We start from the raw sequence: 27,211 nt of genomic DNA, 5'->3' as shown, positions 1-27,211 counted from the left end.
ATCCCAATGATTTTAACGAGCAAACGAGTTTCACGGACGATCGAGTAAAGGACCGCGAAACTTTGGCGGACAATTGGGCTCAGTTGTTATTCGGGAAATACTTAATTAAATTAACAAATTAGCGCCTGAATACCGGTGCAGCTAATAACGCAATTCGAAATCGCGGTGGCCGGTGCATTCAAAACGGTTACGATGCTTCCATGTGGTACCAACCAAAAGGGACCTAATTAGTAATTTAACGAAATAATAATGTACTCTTCATCGGACAAAACAGCTGCGTTATCGATATGCCAACAATTTTAGCAACTATCTGCTTGAATCGTTTTCTATTTTATTTATGCTATATTTACTTGTCGAAACTCTCTCTCTCTCTCTCTCTCTCTCTCTCTCTCTTTCTTTCTCTTTTCATCCTTTGCGCTCGTAGATGTATATCATTGGTGCAGTACTATACATCCCCTTTGTAAACAGTGCCAAGTATGCACTCCCATCTTTCGCGTTTTTCATTTTCCTTTCACATAGCCAATCAACGCGTAACGTTGTAAATTTCAAATGTTTCCATGTTTCCCACGATTTTGTATTTCTTTCTCTTCTCGGCTGGCTATATTTTTTTTTTTTTTTTTTTTTTTTTTTTTTTATACTAAAATCAACACGCCACTAAATTAACTCGTAAAGAACTCACAACGAGTGCACGATACGGGGTGAGTAAAAAGCGTATATTAACGAGCAGTTTAATATCCGTTCTTGCAATGGCGAGAGCTCATAATGCATCCGATTGAAAAGCTTTCCGGCAAATAATGGTAATGCATAACGCGAGTGCGCTATTAAACTATCGAAATATATATTTATATAAATATATCACGTTTCTATCTATGTAAATATATATGTATATATTTGTGGGATATGAAAGAGTATAAGTGAAATATTATTGAAGCTAAAGTTTATTGTATTATATCACAGAGTTAACGTCTATTACTCTCGACAGTTTTTATACTGATTCATTAAAAACTAACCAATCGTTTTTCTTTTATATCCATTTTCCTTTTGGAAGCTACTCGAGCACTTTGGAACACGATATTTCAAATTTTTCTTTTGTTTGTAGACGATAAAATTAATATGTAGTTCCTTCTTTATTTTATTTCCTGTTTAAATACGCTATCGTAGACGCGATAAGATTAATATTTAGTTCTTCATTTATTTTATTTCCTGTTTGAATGCGATATCGATCTTAGTGAAAAGAAACTCCACTCGGAAATTGGGGGGGGGAAACGATATTCCGTTGTTTCAAAAAACGAAGTTCCTTCTTTATGCATGATTTTACTACGATCTTTATCAAAAACAAAAGCTGTACCCATCGGTTGACTATGGGGGGAGGATCCCACTGCTATTGGTTGATAGTATTCAAAATCTCCTTCCCTCTCCAAAGGGATGTTACTCATTTATGATATAAATATGTGAAAGTCTTTAGTTTTCAGTTCTATAGTCTATCAATTCTTAATCTGTATCAGTCTGTATATGTTTGTCTGTATCGGTTCCTTAGTCCTTAGTTTTCAGTTCAATAATTATACTTTCAGTCTATTATATTCGTCTGCGTATTTTATCAGTCAGTTTATCAGTTTATTAGTCAGTCAGTCGGTCTTATATTCATAACTCTTTTGTATTCTGTATTTTTGTAACCACGCCACTTTTTGTAAACTTTTTGTAAATACCGCTCAACATCACATAATTAATTAAATAAACTATCACACATATCACATATTATTATATCATTCATCATCAGTTAAATTATAATTTTCTCTGTCTGAACTCCACGTGTTCTTCATCCCCGTTGTTCAAAAGGGTTCGATACATTACAACCCACCATTTCGAGAGTTCATTAGCTAAACAAATAATCTTACACATTCTACATATTTACATACAGATATTAATTAAAATGAAATGTACAAACAGGCAAAACTTATATACTTATATGAGAAACAAATACTTTTATTCACTTTACAGTCTACAGCAACAAGAAAATGTATTAGAAACCATAGAGAAGCTTATCATCTTTAAGATGGTCTTTTCAACAAAAAGAGAGAGAGAGAGAGAGAGAGATAGTATGATTTGAGATGTAGCTTATTAATAAACCATTTCTGAATAAATGATCCCTCGCGGCATTCGAAGATCGATAGTTCCACTGATCGAAAAAGAGAGTAGAAGATAGCGCAGGGATAGGAGAGAGGAAGTGGATGATACGATATGATAGGAACGTGAAGTAAGGGATGCAAAAAGGGAGAAACGGTAGAGTAGTACAGGTGTGTAAGCATGATAGAAATTGCCGATGGAAGAAGATGCGCTCGTGCGAGAAGATGGCGATATTGAGCACGGCAGAAGGCGCTGCCGGCGAACAAGGAAAATGGAAGGAAAAAGGGGGAAGATAGGAATAGGTAGTAAGGTATAAGTAAGCGGTCTCGTCGGCGAACTTGGAAAACGTTCTTCCAAAGAGTTAGTGTCTGTAAAGACGAGTATACGTGTGTATGTTTGTGAGAATATGCGTGTATGCGTGTGTGCATGAAAAGGAAGAAGATAAAAGGTATCAATTCGATACGCGTAAAACGAAGACGAAGGAAGAATCTTCGCATTGCGGAATACGCAGCCGCGGGGACTATCGCTAAAATATTGTTGGAAAATAACAGAATGAAATGGAAAAAGCAACCAAGAGGGAAAGAGAGAGAGAGAGAGAGAGAGAAAGAGGAAGTTAGGCAGGTTCGAACAGTTGAGAGGAAAGGGGGAACGCTTTTCGAATGTCGAAAGAAAAATACTTGTAGAAACGTATCGAAAGCTTCAAGAGTAGTAGGAGAATTGTGAAGGATGTAGAAAGCGCGTAGATAGGAAGGAGGAAGAGTAGGAAGAGGAGAAGGGAGAAGAAAAGAGGGAGTAGAAACAGGGGGTAAGGCAGGTGTGTGGGCATTGTGAGTTAGGTATACAAGTTTCACCAACGCGTTCTTATTTTCTAAACAAACACACAGCTACACAGCGATTCCCTTCGGTAAATGGTGTATTTTTAGAATAGCTAGAATTCTTAGCGGTACGCGGGATGCCGTTTGCAAGCGCTCGCTCGTGCACGCCATCTCTACAAGTGTGTTTTTGTATTTGTGTATTTGTTCTCGTCAATGCAATGTACTCGTATGTTTATATACCTACAATACGCTAACGGCATAGAACCACATGAAGAACTTCACGCTACTATTGGAATTCAAAAGCAGGTGTATCGGGACCAATAATGAATTGTCAACAGATAATGCGGTAGATGACTTTCCTATTTCACTTTATCTATTTCCTCCCCCTATTGTAGGAATAACTTTCTTAAAACATCCGTCGGGAGTTTTCATAGAACCCTTTTCCCTATCCCATCCTGTTTATATTAAAAATTTATTTCAAATTCGAATGTGGAATCTCATATCTTTTCTTCTCTCTCATTCGATAACATAAGATTTTCATTTTCTAGCTCAATGATTCTCTATCTCTTTTGGAAAATAACACGACATACATTCGCCAAGAGAAATTATTAAATGTCATATAAAATATAGAAGAATTAATTGAAAAATCTATTTGGGATAAATTTATCTTTCTCTCTTTTTCCCTCTCTCTCTCTCTCTCTCTCTTTTTATCTTTCCAAGTCTGATGCATTATTTTTCGTTGTAGCGGAAATAATATCACCGGCATATTATTCACCGTTACACGAACAATTATCGTATTCATTTAGCTTATTATTTGGTTGGAAAATTATTTAATCGTCCGAAGTTCGACTCTCTGCCTCGAATGTATATATCAAAAAAGGAAGGTAACGAAAACATTACAAAAGCCGTAGTGAGCGTATTCAGCCTACGGCGATGTCGGCGCACAAAACGAGGTCGCTCTACTACCACAAAAGCTGCAAACGGCAAAAACGTGTGACGAGTATTTTTTTGGTTTTCAATAATAATAATCATATATCTCTGCTACCTATGTATCTGTTCGAAGCACCGTAATGACAAATTGTTATTATGATATTTGCATCATATCTTCATTGTTACTGAAAAAAAAAAGAAAGGAAATAAAATAACAATGTTTTATTAATTGTTCATAAAATCGATGCTTATCATTTCATATGATTTAATAACAAAAATGAACAACGAATAATAATCTTTATATTTATAATATTATTTTATTATAAATCAAGTAAAAAATGTCTATATTAAATCAATTCACTAAAGTATTTCTAATAAACAATGTGACAACGAAAGAACGAAAAGCATTTTCGGACATTGTACGAGTAATATCGGCTTTGCTTTCCTTCTTAGTGAGATCGACGCATGGTAGGAAGAGCGGTTTTCTGCCCATTCGCCATTTTCACATCCACTGAGAGAAATTCGAGTGAGAAAAGGGGATTGAAAAGAGACACGAAAGATCTTTCGAGCATCAACAAGAAAAATGTCCAGTTAGACGCGAAAATATTCGAATATTTCTGTTTCGCGAATTTGCATACTATGAGTCGAGAGTTTCTTCTGGTACTTGGAAGGATAGGACAAGAACGAAGGACTGTTGTTGCTCAAAGAGTGAAAGAGAGAAAGTAGAAGATCGAGAGAAAAAAACGAAATAAAATGGAGAGAGTGAATAAAGACAGGGAGAAGAATAGAAAAAGAAAGAAAGTTGTATACATAGAAAAATACATATACATATATATGTGAGGAGATTCGTGCAACCAAACGTGCATTTGTGAGGAAAAGAGAGAGGATACAGTGTGAGGGCTGTGAATAAAAAGTTGCAAGCTGCAACACCTCGTGACATACAATGGCCTGCAAACAGAGAAGAACGTACCTAGAGATCAGGAGTAAACCCCACTGCAGCGACGGTGGGCGCATTGCGCAAAACCCTCTCTAACGGAGGGATACCAACGTTACTCTCTTCCTCTTTCCCTCTCAACCACCCCCTTCATACTATTCTTCCCTCCCATCACAACTATGTTCCCCATACACTCGTACCACCAACTTCTCCCACTTCTTTCTCGGCCACTACCGTTTACCCATTCAAATATACCCTTTCTCTCTGTCTCTCTTTCTTTTTCTCTTTCTCTTTATATCCTTTTACTCCATCCAGTGATTTTTTTTACTCTCCCCCTCACCGTTTCTCCACACAGAGTATTACCACTTCGGCTTCCTTCTCCCTTCTCTCGTCTTCTCTTTTTTTTTTTACCCCTTTTCACACCTAATTGGGCATTTTGTGCTGCACTGGCCGAGATATTATCGCAGTAATAGCCGTACGAAGCGTCGGCCTACGGGTCTCGACACAATAGCGCAATTCCACTGCTATTCTTCCTCTTTCTCTCTCTCTCTCTCTCTCTATCTTTTTCTTTTAACTCTACTATATATTCTCTTCCGTTACATACACTTTTCTATCACTTCGCTCGGTATCGTTTGGCCCTGTATCTTTTCAATCGTATTCTTCGTCGAGTTCGTCTCATTTTTTTCTCTCTTCAATAGACTCTGACAGATTATCAGTTTTGTAAGTCGAAGGTCGTAGAAAATAGTATTTTCCATTAAGTCAGTAACACCTTTCTTCTTATTCTTAGAACGATACACAATACGAAGGGTGAAGTTTAGAATTTCCTCATGCATCTACCCCATTAATATAAATTATAAAGCGTCCTCCCGGGATAACCCTCCATTGGATGCCTATATAGAACGGGTCTTGCCATTAAGAAACCTTGGGATTTACCCTTGTGCACAATATACTCCTCCTCCTCCTCCTCCTTCTCCTGTTCTTTACGTTTTTACGGTTAGACTGCTTTTTTTCTCATCAGGTGTCGCTCTTGTGAATCTTCATAAAGGAACTTTCTATCCCTTATTGCTCAATCATTTTTACAATTCTCATTATTATAATACGAAAGCCATTTTACTGAAATATACAATGGGAATATCGATGTAAATTATTTATCTGTATAAATAAGTATGACATTATCGCATATACTCTATTAGTAATTAATGGTAAAGATATCAAAACAGAAATAACAATAACGAGTTAAATTTATAGAATTATGACCATAGAGTAGTAGATATCTAGTATTTCTATAAACATATCTTGCCTTTATAAATTGTCTGAACAAATAGAGCGAAAAGAGAGAGAGAGAGAGAGAGAGAGAGAGAGAGAGAAAAAGAGGTATATAGAATATTGTTCTTGGTAAGAGAAACCATCCCAACAAGGACCGGAGATTGCCATTTTCAGCTAATTTCTCCACTATCTTTGGCAGCCAATATATGATCGTCTGCGTTGGGTTTCGTGTGTAAGCATTCGTTAGCATAAAGGAACCACGGCTAACCTCTGACCCGTATCGCGACATTATCGGCCCTCTGGCGTGGTCGTTAACGGGCGTAACTGTAATTGAACTGGGAGAGAGGGAAGCAGCAGTGGCTCTCACCTCCTTGCATTCGTTACGCTCTTCTTCCTTTCCAATACAATTTACTCGCTTGAATAATCTTTATAACAGCAATTAGAAATCCTATCATCGAAAGATCTTTAACCCCTTTAAGACGAATTTTTCTCAAGATAGAAAATTAACAATTAAAAATCATTTACTCCTAAATAAAGTAGATTCGTTTGATCGATATATTTATGTACGTATATATTAAGTATTGATTAAAAATTAAATTGACAATTTGTTAAATATATTCTAATATCGACATTTTAACTATTTCCATTTTACAAACAATGTTTTATCGAATATAACGTGTCTCCTAAAAGTCAAATAATAAGATCAAATCGAGCATCACTGTTACTCTTCAAACACATTAGCATGTGCTTCAGGGTAGTCCCAAGTTGATTCGGTGCTTGTCAGTATAGTAAATTTAGCAAAGAACGACCGAAGCTGCCAGTAACTTTCTTCTTGATTTGTTGAACGTCATCCAATGATTTTTTTCACCAACAATAAGAAAGTAATATTTAAAATGAGTATCATTTCTCACAAAAGCAAATTTCTCTCCTTTCCTTCTTTCACTCTCTCTCTTTCTTTCTTTCTCTCTATTTCCCTTTCTTGCTGCAGTGGTTTCGTTCGTGGGCGGAAGCGCGGATTGCTTCTGAAACCGGCATGAGGCACTCGACGGTTCCTAGTTCTTACCCGGGAACTAACTTTCCAGTCTTTAGACCGTTCTCTCATTTAGCTTCTCCGCTTAACGTCTTTGAGCATTATTACCCATCTTCTACCCTGCGGTTTCAAGCCCATCTCTAGCCCCACACCCGACCCCACCTCTCACTAACTCCACTCATTCCTTTCTCTCACTCTATCGTTCCCGCAAATACACGCAACCTCGAGCCACGTCTCTACGACTTTCAGTCTTCGCCTTATCCCTTTCCTCTTTCTCTTCACAATCTTCCTTTTCGTACACTCAGATCTATCCAGGCACATTTCCTGGCTCGTACAATTTCACGCCGGGTTTTTCCTCGGCTTTGCTATCGCGACCAGTTTTAACAGTAGAAGAATGCAGTTTTAATACATGAAAGAAATTCAACCACGAGGAAGTACGTTGTCGTCATTCTTTTTAAGAATGTAGAATACCACCTTGCAAATTGTTCCGTTGTGGTTAGAACATCGTTGAGAAGGAAAGTTTTTTTTTTTTTTTTAATACATAAGATCACAGCTAGCTTATCTTCCGAGTTTTATCTAACCTAAGTTGAGACAACGATTTGTTTAAATTAGAAGAAAAAGAAGAAGAAGAAGAAGGAATGTCGAAAAGTACGCGAGTAAAATATTATATTAGGATAGTTAATCTTTACAATTCTTAGAAATCTATCTTATGTAAGAATTTAAAACTATCTTATTGTACATATGAATGTGTGTATTTTCTCTTACGTCGGTTAAACGCGTGTGATATCGTGCAGGTATATGAAGACGGAATACGAGAGTATCTCTCGTGTCTCACCCTGATAATGGGCCAAGCTCGAACTACGAGCTAGGAAGGTAGACGAGAAGGAATAATTTAAATGGTAAAGCCAGTCCGCCTCGGCGTCTTTGTTTTAGCTAATCCTTACGTTTTTGGTACGCTCGAATTACTCGAGATATTATGTATGGCATAAAGGAAGGTGTATAGTGGCTAAGGAAGGGGTAAAGCGGAAGAAGGAAAGACTGAAGGAATAACCGGATAGCACATGTAAAATAAATAACAAAAACGTATATGTAATCTAAAACGGACTTATACTACCCCTTCGAACGTTTATTCGTAGCTCAACGTTTGCGATGTAAATATTGACTGCACACTAGCGGAGAGTAAAGATGTTCGCTGTTCGATAATTATCTACCTTAGTTCCTCTATGATATCGCTTTTACGATCTTATCTTTCTTAATTGAGTAAAACGGTAAATAATGATAAGGACGATAGTTTGAAGAAATCAGAAATAAGGAAACTTTTTGTAAAGGGGAGAAAATGATAGTCGTCAAATAGAAGAACGGTTTTAGTCGTACGAGAGTAGAAAGAGGGTGGAGTGTATAGAATATACGTGCTTAATGGGGAGAGCTCGCGAATAGCTTCAAGGAAACTTCTCGAAATATCACTTCGCTGGTCCCTAAACCAACCGACGCAACGGCCGGTATTCCTGTTGGAAACGGAATAATATCAGCTGGAGGGGTAGCGTAGCAATTTCATTACCGTAACCACTGGGTACCCAGGCATTCGTGTGCAACCGACAATGCCCCGTGCACGTTTATGGAAGGGACAGCCTATACGCGAGATTACATGACTGTTCAAGTATAGCCGGCGAACGCTCCTGCTAATTCACCCGAGAGCCTGGGAAACTCCGTCGAGGAACGTACGGACGAGCGAACCGTATCGAAGCTAACTCTCCTGAGAGGGCCGAAACGTTCGTACTGGTCGGATACGTTCTCTCTTATGTGTATATAGGTACCTCCCATCCCCCCTCTCCACCATCTCTCTCTCTCTCTCTCTCTTATGTCCCTTTTCGTCCCTCTCATTCTCATCTACTCTCAACGTCTCTAAATGCACATTTACACAAAGTAACGAAACATGCATTTTGTTTGGGGAAAGAGATGGCTCGTTTAAACAAAGATACTTGACCGATTACTTCCTAATATTCCTCCGACAAGACCAAGAAGTGAACTAATTAATGACTATAAATAACAAGTAACTATTAATAGGTAATAATTTAAAAAAATTCTTATTCACACACGCCTACCTTACCTATTTTTCTACTTTAATTTGGTATTCGTAAGAATTGATAAAGGATGCATGTGAAATTAACTTTGATTTAATTAAATAACTTAAAAAATATTATTCACAGTTTGAATTTTGAAAATAATCGATTTTTTGTTTAATCTTAATTTCTAATAATATTACCTTTCAAAAATGTTTTTCAAACATGTTTTTCGAAAAATTGTAAATCACAATACGACAAATATTAACAAAGTTATTCTAATTTAACAACTCGATCTATGTGAGTCCGTTACATGTAGAATCTATAATATACATTTATCACAAAATTATATTTTCCAGATCGATTGCCAAAATATCTCGTATCAATTTTTGTATTCAAATTTTACGAGCATTTTCGACATAAAAAAAATTAATCCTTGAACGAAGGATATTTTTACATATATTGTTATTTTATTTTTTTTTTTTTAACTCAACAAAAACAAGTGAATTTTTTAGCGTGAAATTGAAACATTCAGTTCGAACCTTTGTCATTTTTTTAGTAAATCGATATTTTTCAAAATACTTCGTTCAAAGACTCATGTATATAATATGTAATATAGTCCCTTTTTCGTTTTTTTTTTTTTTTTATTTCGACTGATCCAAATCCGAACAGAAACGATCATTGCTGCAAAGCCCTGTTTTTCAAAAACAGTCTATGGCAAGGGTTGAATCTCATTCATTTTTAATAATATTTTTATAAAAATGTTTTTCAAATACATATCTTTAAATGTAGTAGGTACGATTTATTAAAAATTTATGATTTTAACGTGAACAATTGAAAAAAAAAATCACTAGGTTATTTCATATTTTGACCGAGCATGACCACTTACAACGGGCGAGAAAGAGAATTATCTGTTAGATGTATGGGACCACGACTAAAAGTATCTGAATTATAGGAGGAAGCATTCGTCAGGAAAAAACGAGGATATCGTATGGCCTCCGTTTGTACTAATTCCAAGGTAGGAAAAGAGAATGTTGTGCTTAAACTTGAAAAGAAATACAAAGAGAGTGAGGTGGAGTAAGATAAAGAGAAAAAAAAGAGCGCAAGATAAAGAGAGAGAGAGAGAGAGAGAGAGAGAGAGAGAGAAAAGGTAATGAAAGAAAAGTGTAGGACTTTAATTAGGTTCGCTGAAGCCAGGAACAAGCCCAGGGTTGACAAACTACCCTCAACGAGCAACGTCCTTCCGCGTCTCTCTTCCGTTAACTTAAGGTGGAACGGTGTTTTCTGAGGACGGTCTTGGCACAGGGTGTAGCGTCGTTGGACTCCCTGCCCCATCCCTTCCCCTCATCATCTCCTAATAAGACCCCGGCTTCTCTCTTATTTAGCCGGACCTTTTTTAGGGTAGAAAAGGCAGTAAATTGCGTAACGCTACCTCGAAATTGCTCGTTCCTACGCTTTGTCTCTGTGCCCTCCTTTATCCGTGAGCAAAACCAGAGACGGGAGGAAAGTACGATTTCTACTGGTGGACACTGTGATACGAGAGAGATAGTATAACACAAACTTGGAATAAGAAATACTTGAGAGATCTCTCTACGCTCTAAATTACTCGACCATCGCTGGCTAATATTTTCACCCCTCTCACTGTAACCCTCATCCCTGTCTTTGTTTCTTCTTCTTCTTCTTCTTCTTCTTTATCAGCATCAGCATCAGCATCAGCATCATCTATATATCCCTCTTTCTTCTTCCAAACAATTTTCCGAATTACCATCGTTATTAAGCTTATCATTAAGTGACACAAAATCTTGTTAAGGTATATAAAGGAATATTTTAGTTTGATAATTGAGGTGAAAGAACGACGTTTTCTTAGATTCGCTCTGAGGCAAAAGCTAGTCGCGTCAAACATTCTCAAGCGAATTTATGTAATATCTATACCACGTAGACGGACTACACGTCAGACGGAGTAACTTACACGAAACTTTGCACTCTACTTGATTGTTATTACCACGTTAAGGGTTACCTGCATAAGAAACATCTCGGATGGTCTGGGATCGTCGTTAAAGTGAGACGTTATCTCACCCGTTGAAATTTGCGAGAGAGCTTAACTGGCTAAGGGAATATTAAAAAAAAAAAGGGAATAAAACGAAAAAGAAAAAAAAATAGGAAAGAAAAACGTGATGGATGGTAAAGTGAGAAAAGTTTTTGAGGAAAATTTTCACTCTGACTAAAAACAATTGCGTGAGTTTTTTTTATATACCCCTTGTTACGTGCATGCAATATATTATTACGAATATCAAATGAACTTGGCACGAGAATTGCTCTATTCGTCCAAGGACTCTTGAATTGATAGCGAAATTTAGTCTTCTTCGTTCGCATTAAAAAGTGGCAGCAGACATAACGATGGATAAAGATAAGGGAAGGTAAAGCTCGGAGAATGAAAACTGGTGGTAGCTAGGAACAAAGACTAAAAATGTAAGCGAGTGGAAAAAGAAAAACTTAGCTGGTCAAATGATGAACAACGCCAAGGTGAAAAGGCCTCTGGCGATTAATAACATTTATGATGAAAGAAACTCGTCGACGTTTTAAGAGAAAATGAATTTCTATTATGTACGTACTTGGTACCACCCCCCATTCTTTCTACTTTTCTTACCTTCGATCATCTTATTTTTTTTTCTTTCTCTTCTGCACTTCTTTCTCTCGTTTTTCTTTTCCCAGAGAAACTCGTCGTAAAACGTGAAACGGAAGACGAATCATTATCCCCTCTGTTTACCTTAGTATAAGATCAATTTTCAAGACTTTTTCAAATGAATATTACCATATTGTTTTACCATAATATGAACCATAGCCAGTAGCTACTTATGCGAACGCAAAAGTAGTTCACATTAAAAGACGAATAGGACACGATCGAATTACGTCATCGTATATCTGTAACTAATGAGATAATAGAATCTGATTAATAATACTCGAGAGTAATATAGAACACTTAATCGAACATAATTAGATTCCAGAAGGACTCGTCCCAATTTGCGAAGTCATAGAGAAGGCCTATCGGAATAAACATATATACATATATATATATGTATATATAAAAGTGGATATTAATCGGTCTTTTACATCGATACTAATCTATTTCGAAACGGACGGCTAATTTTTATCTCTACGTTATTATCCTTTGCCCTGTTATCGTTACCGGTGTTCTGTTACGCGTCAATTAATATAGATCGCCTTGGGATATAATGTATTAGCATAATAATTTATGGTTAAAAGGACCCTACCTACGATATTTGTGTTGCATTATTACCAATTATTTTATGCTCATCTAAGTGCAAACATAACCAGGCTTCGTAACAAATGCACAGAGATAATTAAAAGAGAGGTTAGCAATCGATCGATCAGTCGAGAGAAAGAGAGAGATAGAAAGAATGAGACCACCTTGTTCTCTGTTCAATAAAATCATAGCTCATCGAGTAGAGCATAGCCGATCTGTAAGAAAACACGGAATAGAAACATCTCTGGTGCATATCCTGAAGCTATCCCGACGTACTATCCTTCCTTCCTTTGCTTCCCATTCCCTAAAAGTCCCCGGGCGTTGTCGGAAAATATTTCATGTTCAGTTAATTAGCGTAAGACAAACAGGCGAAAGTTACGGTCTTCGCTTGCGTAGTAAAAGGTGCTCTTTTTCCCTTTTCCGTTTACCTTCATTCCGTTTCACTGTCACCGTGAGGTAAATAATAGCGTCCAGACATGTTTTAATTTTTCACCGGCTCGTTCGTCGACATACACGTATGGTGGTCGCGGAATAGAAAGAAGATCGTCCCTGTTTCGTCTATTTTCGTCGGTGATGCCATATGGACGTGGTATATGGTTTTATGTTTGTTTCTTTTTTTTACTACTTCTCACGAATGGATTGTGACAAATAAGAAAAACGAAAGAAGTAAGGAAGGAAAATAGAATAAACGTTTAAGAAGTATGACAGTTTACACATTTAAACAGAAATTCCGAAAATTCTCCTTGAATCAACACAACGATGAAATTTTCAGTTGAAAATCGAGCTGGAGAACGTCGAAGGAGGAGAGATAGAGATAGAGAAGAAGATGATAGAGGTTGAATATATATATATATATATATATATATATATATCGAAATGAAAGAGGCCAGGATAGAATACGCTCTTCCTATGAATAAGTTGATAGAGTTCTATCGTCGATGGGTGCGCGGTTACGAATTAGTATATCAGCGCCGTTGCGCGATTCGCCGATATCTAGCCGGTCCGCACTATGGTCGGTAAAGCAAACGTAAAGCTGAATTGCCAACCGCACGGACTACGGTAGACCACAGTAGCATAATAACCGAGAGTAATGCATGAATTATTGACTGCTTCCTATCTCGCCAACACCAATACGAGCGCATGTAAACGTAGAGATAGAGAGATAGACTGAGAGAGAATTAGAGAGAACGAGAGAGAGAGAGGGAAATAGAGATAGAGAGAATGAGAGCGAGAGAGAGAGAGAGAGAGAGAGAGACACCTACGAGGAATGGATTCTAATACGCGCGCGTGCACCTATTCCCAGTCAGCCTTTGTATACGTCTCTGTATTAAATGCTTTCATATACGTAGATTAGCTGCTGTCTGACTCGCTAGCCTAACCGTACGTCATATATGAACGTAGTATAACGTGGCTGTGCGTGAAGCACGTTAACTCCGTAACACGCACGTTAGCTGAGAACTTATCCTGCCTATCTGAAGGAAGGATCCAACGTAAGTAAGTCAAGTTGCTCGTTTTAACGCGTCTTCGACCGTCAATCGTTCCCCCCTGTATATATTAGTATCATGTTCCTTGAGATTCATTATTCCCTTATACGGAAAACGCAAATTTATCGTATATCTCATACTTAAAGCAAAAATGTATAAGCGAAAATATTAAAAGAAATTATTTTCTAATAAATTAGGGGGAGAGAGATCGATGTGTAAATTTAGAAACTGACCTATTGTCAGTGCAGACGATAGGAGTTTTAGTTTTGAGAAAAATAAATCATTTGAGATTTTTTTTAAGCAAGTGTCATACAAGATTGATGCTAACAAAAATTTCGGCTTTTCATAAATACAAAGAAATTTGATATAGCATGAGAATTTGTTGAAGATTTATATTAAAATAATTTATAATAATTTTCTTCTATGAATAAGAACTATCTAGAGAAATTATAAATAACAATTATTTATTTTAAAGTTTCTTTGACATTAAATTTTACAAATCGATTCATCTATCTAAGGAATAATTTTTAATCGGAAAATATTATTTTCTTTAATTCGTCATTTGCTGCAAAACAAAAATTCCTTAAGATAGAATAGATCAATATTATAAAAAAAAATAACAAAATTATTTATTCCTATAATTATTCTGTTTCTTTTTTAGTTCAATAATCACCTGATAAAGAAAGAAATAAAACTTTTCATTAAAAGATACCATATAGATATCGAAAAGTATCTTGCTTTATATACTGTGACAATTATCTAATGGTGTTAGAACTTAGCAACACGCAAACGTATTTCCTTCTTCGAGGGTGAATAAGAGACAAGGTGAAAGTTATTCAGGCGAGAAAACAAAGAGAGAGAGAGAGAGAGAGAGAAATGAAGAAAGGACAAAGCTTACGTCGTAACTTTTGGAGAAAAGACGCGATGCGGTTTGAGGAGATACCAGAGGTAGAAGAAAGAAAAAGGAGATGGATAGATGAATAGAAAGATAAGGTGAGACAGAAGGAAAGAGAGATAGAGTAATAGAAGCGAGAGAAAGAAGAAAGATCGAAACGTAGATGAAGGATGGGAAGAGAAACGAGAGAGTTCAACCTCTTAATTAGCTGCAATTACCGCAGCATAGCAATGTCGAGTGAATCGCCTGAGGCTCATCCTTTGTCCTTCCATCTTCCATCGGTGTTAAACTCGCTCGTACTTTCTCTCTCTCTCTCTCTCTCTCTCTCTCTCTGTCTGTCTATCTATCTCTCCCTCTCTTTTCTTTCTCTCTCTCTTTCTTTACCTTTTACTCGTCAGAGATCTTTTCCTGTGGTAGCCTCTGTAGCAACCTTCATCTCCGGGCGTTGCGAAAGAACCAATTTACGATGAGATTCAAACTAATATGCAGAAAATAAAAATCACCGAGGCAATTCGATGTATTTTCGACGATATTTATTTCTTTTTTTTTTTCTTATTCCCTCATCAATTATACTTTATGTCCTTCTCTTTGTCTTTTCAATTTCTTTATACATTTTTTTTTGGAACGTATAATCATGATAAAATGACGTTGAAAGGTCATATGGAAGATATTCGTTCGAAAAAGAAATATTTATTATACATTATACATATAAAACTAGCGTATAACTTTTTCATTCGTTTCAACTACAAAAGTAGAATAATGATGAATCGTGTTGGTTCTAATGATACATCTTGTAACAAGCAAGAACTTTGACTAGTAATCGTTTTTTTCCTTCGTGAAATGTCAATCTCTCTCTCTCTCTCTCTCCCCCCCTTTTTTTTTATTTGTAATTCGTTAATACAATTCATAATGTTTCTCGAATGGAAAAAAGCATGTGAACGTAAATAAAAAAGGAAAAGATGGAGAAGAGCTTGAAAAATGTTCTCTCTTTATATCTCTTCAGACTTTTCGCCTGCGGTAGAACGAACATCTAACGATGAATGCCACATAGATGAAGAGGATAACGAGGAAGCTTGTCCAATACAAAAGAAAAGAACTTATTTCGATGTTTCGTTAGCTACCGATATTTTCTAATAATATAATAAAGACGGCACGAACAACCTCGGAAACAAAAAAATATCATAATGTACTGTACTCCCTTATTGAATCATACTTTAACGAAAAATAACAAAAGAGATTGAAAAAAAAAAAGAAAGAAAGTAGTCTACAAAACAAAGTAAAAAAAAAAAATATAGAAAGATACGCGTATTACCTGGCGATGGTCGCTTTATCTTCTGTTTAATTGGATTATCGAGATAATTAAACCCTTAACAAAACCTGAGATCGATCGATCGTCATACCAAAGGAAATTAATAAAACATTTTTCTTTTCATAATCATGGAAAAGATCTCTCATCTGTAACGAAATCTTCTTTTTATTAAACTATACCTCTTTCAAAGATTCTACACCTTGAACCGTAGTTTATTGTACCGCGAGAATGCATGATTAATCGACCTGATCGGTAGTCTCGTTTATTTTTATATAAAATTTTAGCTTACTGTGTTTACGATTCAATGACCATGCATTCAGTGAGATGTCACTATGAGAAAAAAGTCATCCGCATAGATTAATTATCGACATATGTAGAATATATTGACGTCTGGATTGATTTATATAAAATAAGTCCAGAAATATATCGGAGAATAGGATTTTCAAATCGAAGCAATAGATCTCTCGAGACAGGTGGATCGCTCTTCTTGGCTATTCTATGCCAATGGTTCATAGATTCCCTGTGGTCGGGTACGCGTCACTATATACACGTTCCCCATGTCAGTTTGTCCTGACTGCTGCCTTCTAGCCGACGACTCGACTCGCTTCTATATCCACCCTCCACAAACGGAATTATTTATGTGCTTGAACATGAGCCAAAGCGCGTTCGTAAGACACTAAGACGTTTCTTGATGCTACTTGCATTCTACCGATATCGAGATCAAAAATAGCCTCGATATTTGCACACTGTATATCTTTGGATTCGACCCTAATCGCTACTCTATCGGCCAGATTTCAATTAAATAAAGAAACGAAAGGAAAGAGGATTTAAAGAAAACAAACAAAAAATACGCGAATAAATATTTCTTACACTATTAAAAATATATCATACATTATTGAAGATACTCTTTCGTTAAAAAAAGAATCGAGTAAAATGAAATATTGACAATGACATGACGATTTTATTTCATTTTTTAATGATCCATACGTGAGATATACTTTCAACTATCGTACAAAACCCGATTTGCTTTTCTTCCTTTTTTTTTTTTTTATTATTATTTCACCTGTCATAAAAAATTATTAAATATACGAAAAAGCCGTCTTATATTTTATTTTTTTTTTAATAAATGCAATACCAACCAAAGATAAAAGATAAAATATTTATTTCTCTTTTATTTTATTATATCGTAATCATTACTATTCATAATTAAAATATTCCAATGTGAAGTTAGAAAAGTTACGATTTTCTATCAATTGAGATACATCGCGTAAGGCTTAAAATAGAAATCTCTTAGAACAGAAATAGTTTCAAAGATGTAAAAGATAGAAAAAGTCCGATTCGTAGTATTATCTTCATCGAATACTAATCAAACTAGACGTACGATCAGTATGCTTCTTGGGTTCGTTCAATCAAGAAACGTTCGATAAAAAGGTAGAATACATCATTGGTAGTCTCTCGTGCTAATAGGTCACTGCGGTTCTCTCGGCCTAACTAAAGAAAAATAAAAGTAGCGCAAGTTCCTTGTCGAGCTCCTCTCCTGGCCGTGCATCAATGTTACCGAAAAGAGAGAAGGAATCCTTTCGGTACTCGGTCAAAGAGTAGCATCGCAATCACTCTAGTTCGATCTACCACCAGCGAGGGGCGCCACTTAATGGATCAGTAGATACGGTCTGCGTCAGGTCAGACCAGGCCGCGTTCCACTTCGAAAGGCGGATCTCTTCGTACTACTTCGGCTCAAATCGCTGCGACTCGTTTCTCGCATATATTCGTTTATGCATATATATGTACGTATGTACATATGTATGTACGATTTCCAAGAAAAATGCTCCTTTGGGAATACCTAAGTCACTAAGGCCAAGCATAGAAAAAAACTTTTCTAAATGGATCCAGTGATGCGCCTATTCCCGCTCTATTAACTTACCCTCCACCCCCATCCCACCACCGCCCCCTTAGTAAATACACATTAGGGAAATAATAATTATTGCTTACACGTTACATTCTTTCAAAAATTCCTTTCCACCATCTATTCCTCTTCATTTCGATTTTTCGTGTTATAATTTGAAACGATATTGGAGTCGTTTGATTTAACGATCGACTCGAAATGAAAGACTTTCGAGGCTTCGTTCGATTGTAATTTGCATCGAATAACGTTCGGTTAAAATTCGATAGAAGTAATAGGGAAAATATTTTGTATTTTCGTTTCTCTCTCTCTTTTTTTCTCTATCTCTTTCTTTCTCTTTCTCTTTCACAATGTATACACACATAGTTTTGGTACTATTCGAGAGAACAAAATCGGACGTAAAACACAAACCGGTAGATGCATCGAGAAAATTTATGCAGTCTGCATTCTTATGCAAGTATCTGGTCTAGTCGATCGTTTGCAACGCATATCTCTCGAAACCCGCGGAAATACATCCAACGCATTTATGTGCGATTAATTTCCAGGTACGCTTGCACTTTAACGTTTAATTTCTATCAATTTAGAGTCACCGAGCTTATCTCACTCGCTCTATTTATTTACCTGATTCCTCGCCTCCTCTTTCTCTCAGTCCTTCGTATAACATTTTACAGGAATGTGGTCAGCAAACCATGTTGTGTATACCTGCGTTTCAACAGACGACAACATTCGGGACGGTAACCCACGATAATATAATTAAATTCCACGAGTATCGTGTTGATTAAAGCAACGACTTCGGGTATGTGCAACTAAAGTAATCATATGATATAAAACAGAACAAGCTAACTGTAAAAATCGATAAACTTCTTTCGATGAAAACTATTTTCGATATAAGAAGCGATCGGTATTCGACAAGAGTTCGATCTTCTACTGTTCCTTTCTTTGCTACAACATTAGATTCGACAGGCATATCCTATTTCTCTTGTATAAAAAGAGAAAGAGAATGAGAAAGAGGGTGAGACAGAATGTGAGAAGAATAGAAAAGAAAAAACATTTCCTCTCCTTCTTCGTCGTTATTCTCTACGGAGGGATAGAATTTTTTTCCAAAGCTTTTAGTCACCATAATAGATCGCCATGCGGATAGAAAAACTGCGTCCGATATAAACGTAACCACTGTTTTATTATTAACGTTGTCAGGGCTTTTTTTATTTTTTATTATGTATTCATTTTATCTCTCTTTCTCTTTCTCTATGGTTGCTTCACTCTTATGCGTTATAAAAATAAAATGTGTCATTCTTCGAACAAGCTATAGACCAAGCACGATCGATCTTCAAAGTAAGACCGCGAACTGCTTTAGGTTTGATGTATGCGTTCCAACAGTGTTACGCGTACCTAACATCGATCTAATAAACATTTTCAAAACTAGAAAATAAACAAGGAGTAATAAGAAAAATTCGATTAGTCATTTATATGTATAACTTAAATATTGCTACGTATTTTTTTTCTTTTGAATCTTTTTGTTTGTCCTCTGGAAGAAAAATGTTTAATACAACGTTAAATCAAGGAGCATTGTCTCATCAACAAGGAACTATTATAATAATGACCGTACTTTCATTTTAAATAAACTTGACAAAAGTCAAACAGTCATGGTGCGCCGACTGTTTAAGCCAGGCCAGTTGTGGAAATAAATCCGTAAGGTTATAAAAATACAAGATAAATGACCCCTTATTAACCGCGCAGCGGGCATAAAATAAGAGGCTCTTTGTCATTCGCCGCGTCAAAGTATGCAGACCCGTAAATAATCGACCTACTCAACAAGCGCCTTTAACGAGGTTTAATGCTCGGATTCGTACAATGTTCGCCTAGTGTCTTTTTCTTACGTTCAATGTAGCGCAAATGAAAGCATTGCTTGCTTAAAACATTTTTCTTTTTGTATTTTTTCAATGCCATCTAAATCGCGATCGGTAAGCATGAAAAAAAAATGATTAATCAAAAATATCAAAGATCATCTGGTACTTAAACGTACGATACGCGAAAAGACAAATTTTTAGAAGAAAAAAAAACAACAAGATGATCTTCTAAAGGTGAGAAAGGCTTAGGAAAGTGTAAAGGCTAAATTCGCATAACCTATCGCGCATGGCGTGTTGTATCGTTCAGATATTGCTTCCATTTTTCATACGACACGTGTTCGAATAGAAGTAATCGTAGGCGATGTGGGCGGTCAAACCGCTGACCCTTTCCACCTTTTTTCTTTTCAATGGTAAGGGGATCGTCGAAGCGTAATCGATGTTAAAAAAAAAAAAAAAAAAAGAAAACAAGAAAAAAAATGAATAAAAGGCAATGAGAGATCTTAACGAAAAAAAAAGGGATTATAAAATAAAGAGAAAGATTTCGCGTGATAACGTGATCGTAGAAATATTATTTGTGTTCAGAAATCTTAAAAAAAAAAAAAAAAAGAAATCGTCAATAATAGTCATATTAGAATGAGCCACAAAATAGTTCGTGAAGTTTTAATTAATATTTTCAAAGTTAATTTAAAAAAAAAAAAAAAAAGAAACTACAAAGAAAAACAAATAACACGATAAACGCACCGAACTTTTGGTTATAACCCTGATAAAATATTTAAATTCAAAAATTCAAAAGAAAAGAAAAAAGATAGGAGAGATAAAAAAAAACGACGAAGATAAATTTAAAACGTACGAATAGAGAAATTTTATAATAACAAGGAAAAAAAAATAGAAAAAAAAATAACATTTACGATTTATAAAAGTATAAAAAAATAGGATACTATATTAAAGTAAATACAATAGTGCATATATACCAGAGGGTGAGAAAAGGAGAAAGAGAGAGAGAGAAAGAGAGATAGAGGGAAGGGGGTAGGAACGTAGGTGCCACGACGACGGTGGGCGAACGACTGGCGGTTCGCGTCTTAGCTCGTGCGATTCCGCGGACGCTCGGGAACGCCGGCGCCTCTGGGCGTCGCGATGGCGGGCGTCCAGGGCTAGCAGGCTGGCAAGCAGGCAAAGGCAGGCGTCCCTTCGCGCTCTCCCCGCCAGACGAGTTCCGACTCTACGCTCGGCCGGACGTGACGTAACGCGCAGCGTGGAGAGAACGTTGATAACGCCGCCGCCGTTGTCGTCGTCGTCGTCGTCGTCGTCGTCGTCGTTGTCGTCGTTGTCGTCGTCGTCGTCGTCGTCGTTGTGTCCTCCTCGTCCTCGCTCGTTCGCCTCGTTCTCTCTCTATATCGTCCTTCACGTAGTTCGTCAAACATCGTTTTCATCCTTATCTTCGTCTCCGAGAGAAATTTACAGTTGTTACTTTACCTTACTACGTGAAAACATATTTAAAAGAAACAACCAACATTATTGTTCGTTATAATTACATTTTATTATAAGTTACTTCTTTAAAAAAAAAAAAACCCTATTTGATCTTCGTATTCATTTAACCTGTTTGTTTTCTCTCTTTTCACCCTTCTTCATTTATATTTTTTTTCTATTTATTTCACTTTTTATCTTACAACAATCAAGAGAGACACGCGAAATTTGAACAAACTGTGTGTGTGGGAGAAAAAGTCTTTTGATTTTTTATTATTATTATTGGTTGTATCGTCAAGTTTTCGTTATACTGGTGTTTCGTTTATTTTCTTCAGTGTATATCTCACTCTCTCTCTCTCTTTCTTTTTACAATATGAGAAAGAAAGGTGCGAATGAAAGAAGAAATAATAAAGGAAAAGATTAAAGGAAAAGAAGAAAAGGGGAAGAAAAGTGACTTGTTGTTTTTCTTTTTTTTTTGGATATAATCGTGAGAATAATTTTTGGTGACACGCGCGCGCCTTCGAGGCGCGTAAGGAACCGCGTGCGCTAAACGTAAACCTTGACGGTTTAGCGAATGAGAAGAGTGTGACGCGAGAAAATAAATATACATAAATAAGGAAAGAAAGTGGAGAAATTTGTGTTTAACGTTGAGAAGAAAAATGATTCTCGTTATGTTATTACTATCTTGACTTTTGGATCACGTGCAGACGAAAAAAATCAACTAAAGAACGAATGAGAGAGAGTAAAGACAGAGAAAGAAACTTTTGATGTGTGTCAACTTGTTCTTCGTGTTTATTCGTGTGATTCAAAGCTGAGACATTTCAAAAAAGACGACGTCTAATCGAAAAGAGGAAGAAATTCACAAGGACAGCCGGCGCGGCGTCGTCGCCGAACGCAAATGTCAAAAGCTGGTGAAATCAAGAAGAAGAACATTAGCAGCAGCAACAACAGCAGTGTTACGAAGAGAAGAATCAAAGTAATGTTGCGAGGAAGTTGTTCGATCATCGCGATTCCCTTCGAGCCGCGATAAAACGAATGGTGGCGAGGAAAAAGGGGGGATAATATGCAGTGTGATGAATGATCGTTTATCGCGTATAATATCTACTACAAAACGTCATAAAACAACGGATAGTTGTTGTAACCGAAGAAAACAGCAAAAAAAGCGTAAAATAACCACGAAGAAAATTGTGTTATGTGTATATTATAAAAACAACTAGACATTATTTCAAGATAAAAACATAAAGAGAGAGAGAGAGTTCAGAAAAATATAAGAGACAGATATAAATCTCTTCGTTGTTAAAAAATACAAGAAGAAAATAACTCTTTTTCGGAGATTTGCTTCTTCGTTTACCGATCTTTCAAGATCGAAGAAGCATCTCTGTGTCGGTGTCACGTGACGCTCGATCGTCGAGGAACGTCGCGACGATAAGCGCGACGCACCGATCACGAAGATGCTGACCATGTCGACCTTGATGATGCCCACCACGATGACGACCATGACAAATCCAGGGCCGATACCAGCGCACAGCGTGCCGCAGAAGATAGAACCGCCTAAGTTGACAGCCGCAGCCACTCTCGCTCACACGACTACGGCGGCCAACAAATCAGGTGCCCATTCTTTTTTGTAATTTTTCTCGCTTTTATTAATAATATAATTACCATTAAATTATTATCTAAATTCATTTTACGTTTATTAGGAAATTTATAAAATCTTTTTCCTTCTTCCCTTATTTTTTATTCGATATTTTGGGTTTTCTTTTTGAAGATTAATCGTATTTATCTATTTCTGTTTTTTCTCTTTCATCTTCTCTCGTAATTATTTCTCTAATACTTGGATCGTATTCATTTATGTATTGAAAATACATGCATATAGATACGTTCTTCCGTACATTATTTTATCTGATTAGTAAGTAAATGATTTTACGTGAAGTATCTCGTGCTAGTCGTTATTTCGAAGCTCAGAGAGCTCTCCTCTTCTTTGTCAACGCGTTTTCCTCTCAACGACGGGGACGGATCACGTTAATGAGATTTAATGCTTCCGCGCACGCGCAAGCGAACGCGGGACGATCGTCCGTAAAAGGAAATAATTGATAAAGTCGTTAAAAGCTACACGATGCGATCCTTTATCCGGGAAACGATACGATCGAAGTTTACATCGAGCTCGGAACAATTGCGGAGGTCTGACGTCGAGAGGAAAAGAGGAAAACGGAGAAGGAGGGTAAAAAGGAAAGAGATAGAGAGAGAGAGAGAGAGAGAGAAAGGGACAACGACAATACGAAGAGGATGAGGAAGAGGACGGTTTTATTCGAGGATAAATTCCACCTCTCGTAAATGTCCTCATCGCTCCGAATACGTTCGAACTCTTTTTCCTCCGCGAATGTCGCACCAAAAATCGTCGACTTTAGCGATTTTTATACCTTTTTATTTCATACATACTATTCCGATACTTTTACCCGCGAAACTACCGCAATTCTGTGTTCCAATTTCAGCGACCATAAAAGAAGTGCTAACTTCTTGTAGGGTGCGAGAGACTGAAACGGGCGAGGAGGAAAAGAAAAAAGAATGTAAAGGGAAAAAGAGAAAGAAAGAGATGATAGGGACGGTGAGGGTGTAAAGAGAAACGTAGCAAGGCCGGCTGATCTGTATGTGACCCGCATAGAAATTCGAATGGACCACCCCCTCTGTCTATTCTCTCTCTCTCTCTCTCTCTCTCTTTCTTTCTTTCTTTCTCTCTTTTGCTATCTTCTTCTCTCTCTTTCTAAGATTCATACGGGGAAATATTGACGTCGTAGTCGAAGAAATTAATTATTCTGCGTGCACGCTGCTCTCACCGTCGATTAGCGCGTAATGGCACTTCTTGCTTCGTGCTAAATTACGAATTAAAAAGTCTCGTAGAAAAGGATCGTCTTTCTATTCTACGGGACTATCCTCGAAAAACGTGAGTGAGATAGGAAAAGGAAATAAACGAAAAAAAGAAAAAAACGTAAAAAGAAGAAGTGAGAATTCTACCATCTCGACTACATCTTCTTACACGTAAAAGTGAACCTTGGCGTCGATCTCGAAAACTCCTAAAGGAAAGAACAAGGACGTGGATCAAGAAGAAATGAAAAGAAATGAAAAGAAAAGGAAATAGAAGAAGAAGATGAAGACGAAGACGAAGAAGAAGAAGAATAAAATAAGAAACGGAAAGGCGGTGCCTCAGAGATTGAAGAAGCTGAAGGGAAGAAGAAAAAAAAGAAAAAAGTTATAATCATAGACACGAGGATAAGACATCGTTAATGGTAGAAACAAGATTGGCAAAGATCCAGGGTGATTTTTACTCGCGCTAAGCGCCACTCTCGTCGCTACTTTCTCGCACTACCAAAAAAAAAAAGAAAAAAAAAAAGAAAACCTTTTCCCACCCTTTTCTATACGTTCACTCTCTTTCGTTTTCTTTTCTTCGAATCGAACGATGATAGAAAACTTTAGGCCAAAAGGAAGATACAAGAATAGAAAGTATCATATAGCGAATCGTATATCGTGCCGTCAGAGCCGAGATAAGTGGATTCCATTGAGCTCTCGATTATAAGTACTTACATATATCCATCGGTAAGCCTTTCATAGTAAAAGAAGCCTAGTAATGTTTAGTAGCTCGTAAAGAAAAGTCAGAAACTGAGTGAGATGGGACAATACAACAGATGGTGAGGTAACGTAAGGGACTGCCATTATTCCAACCCCCTTTGACTAACAATAAGACTACCATATATATAAGCTATGTTAATGTCACGTTTATCTACATACATATGTGCGATCCATAATACAGAGCAATACGTAGAGAATGACTAAGTAAGAAAGATAGAAATAGATAGATAGACAGATAAAGAGAAAGATAAAGAAAGAGAGAGAGAGAGAAAGAGAGAGCCACTGCCAATAGGGCAATCCCCGGCCGCGCACACTTAGCACGTACTAACTATAGTTACCGTTACATCGCAGGTACTACGTGTCGTGAGAGCGTAACAAGGGCGCAAGTCCCGGCACCGTGCCACTTTGCCACGTATACTACCTGCGTGGTATGCACGTTAGCCTACGTGGGCGAGAGTGGATGCATGGAATTTATCGAAGACCACCGCCGGCCGTCACGGCATTTGCCCTAACTCTCTCTCTCTCTCTCTCTCTCTCTCTCTCTCTCTCTCTCACACACTCTCTTCCCTACCCTTACTAGTACTCCTTACCACCACCACCATCTACTACCCTCATGATTACTACTATCTACCTTGGGATCAATTCGACTAATTGCTTACGGATAAAAGCACTCGCGCGTCTTACAAGAATCGAAGCTATCCTCTTTTATCTGTATTTTCTTCCTTATTTCTTTTTTTCTCAATCGCTTGGTAAAAGTATAGGCACAGGCAATATCTTTGTCGTTCATCCATCGTTGTCGTTGTCGTTGTCCTTGTCCTTGTCGTTTCGCTCTCATTCTCGTAGCCATCCCAGAGTTGTTTCGTGAAAAAGAGGATATGTACAGAAAGAAAGAGAGAGAAAGATAGAGAAAGAGAGAAAGAGTAAGAGAAAGATAAATGACATTTTCCCGAGGAAACGTTATCTCTGAATTAAGAGGAGTGTGCTACCCCGGTTGGGATATCGTCTCTCGAGTGTCTCTTAGCCAGTGCGCAAGAAAATTGTCCCATCGACGAATACAAGTAGGCGAGTGGTCCAAAGTAAAAAGTCAATTTTCGTATAAAATGCCATTGCTCTAAGATACTTAAATAATCTGGGTCAATAAATATGAAGTATCAAAAAAAAAAGAACAAAAAAAAACGACAAAAATAAAACAAATGAATGCAAGTTATGATTACTCTTAAAGGGGTAGAAAAGAGAAGAATTTATTATTATTATTATTATTAGGATTTCGGGATAAAAAAAAATCGTACATTCCTAGATAAATTACCAAAGAGATTGGAAAAATCAGGAAAAATCGACACGTACGATCGATTCTTCGATTTTTGGACTAAGAAATGCAAGCAAAGTTTCTTCCGCATACCTCGAATGGACAAAGTTAAACGAGTGTAACGAATTGAATGTGAGAGACAGCAATCTTAAGATACTCGACTTTTTCCTTTTTTGAACTTGTAACAGATTTTCTCTCTCTCTCTCTCTCTCTCTCTCTCTCTCTCTGTCTCTCTCTCTATCTATCTCTATCTATCTCTTTATCTCTCTCCTTTTCACATATGCGTATATATACTCACCCATACAAGAGTCCAATTGATTTTTCCGAACCCTCTCGAAGCGAATGCAGAACCCCCTCCCTACTCTCCCGTTACCACCTCTCCTCTTTCTCGTCTATGGACCCTCTGGTATATAGATCTGACGCAGCTATAGGGTAAGTGCTCGTAAAGTTGTTTGTCTCCTCGATATACTGTAATAGCGAGGAGGCCGCCATTAGTGGACGAAATTCGTTTAAACGCAATTCGAGAACATCGTAATCCGCAAATTGAATCGAGAGAGGGAACTCTAGCCTTTTTAACGTCGTCTACCAGCACCAGCGTCAGCGTATGCAAACTTATGAGATAGGAGGAGAAAGAGGAGGAGGAACAACAACATGGAAAGAGAAACGAGGGGTAAGGGAGGATGAAAACGGGAAAAAGAGAGAAAAAGAGAGAAGAGAGAGAAAGAGAGATCGGCCCTCTGGCGTTAACATTTTTCGTTGTTACTCCTTAATGCCGTTGTCTCCTTTTTCTCCGTTAATGTCGGAATACAAGCAGCAACGCATTAAACGAGAGAGCATAGAACAGCGCGACGCATTAAAGGAAGGGCTGTGGCATAGTATCGGAAGAGGGAATAATATTTCGAGCTTTTATCGGATTCTCGTTTTTTGATAGATCAAATTCAAATTCACAAACAGAGTACGT

General features: G+C 37.1%; 1 protein-coding gene across 8 annotated transcripts in view; it reads left to right on the top strand.

Annotated features, from left to right (window-relative positions):
• The window catches only part of LOC107065093 (nucleolysin TIAR), a 418,517-nt gene that overhangs the window by 217,187 nt on the left and 174,119 nt on the right, over positions 1-27,211 (top strand). Inside the window, exon 1 of one of the 8 annotated variants that reach the window (XM_015318432.2) lies at positions 20,762-22,931. The exons of the other annotated variants lie outside the window; for them this stretch is intronic. Coding sequence (XP_015173918.1) covers positions 22,775-22,931 — 157 coding nt within the window. The 5' untranslated portion in view covers positions 20,762-22,774. Of the gene's footprint in view, positions 1-20,761; positions 22,932-27,211 lie in introns of those variants that run through there. 8 annotated transcript variants of the gene reach the window in all.

Source organism: Polistes dominula, unplaced genomic scaffold, assembly GCF_049000335.1.
Source record: "Polistes dominula isolate Pdom_NZ unplaced genomic scaffold, Pdom_raw_medaka contig_28, whole genome shotgun sequence".
NCBI lineage: Eukaryota > Metazoa > Arthropoda > Insecta > Hymenoptera > Vespidae > Polistes > Polistes dominula.
Note: the sequence above shows the minus strand (reverse complement) of the source record. Positions and strands in the feature narration are given on the sequence as shown.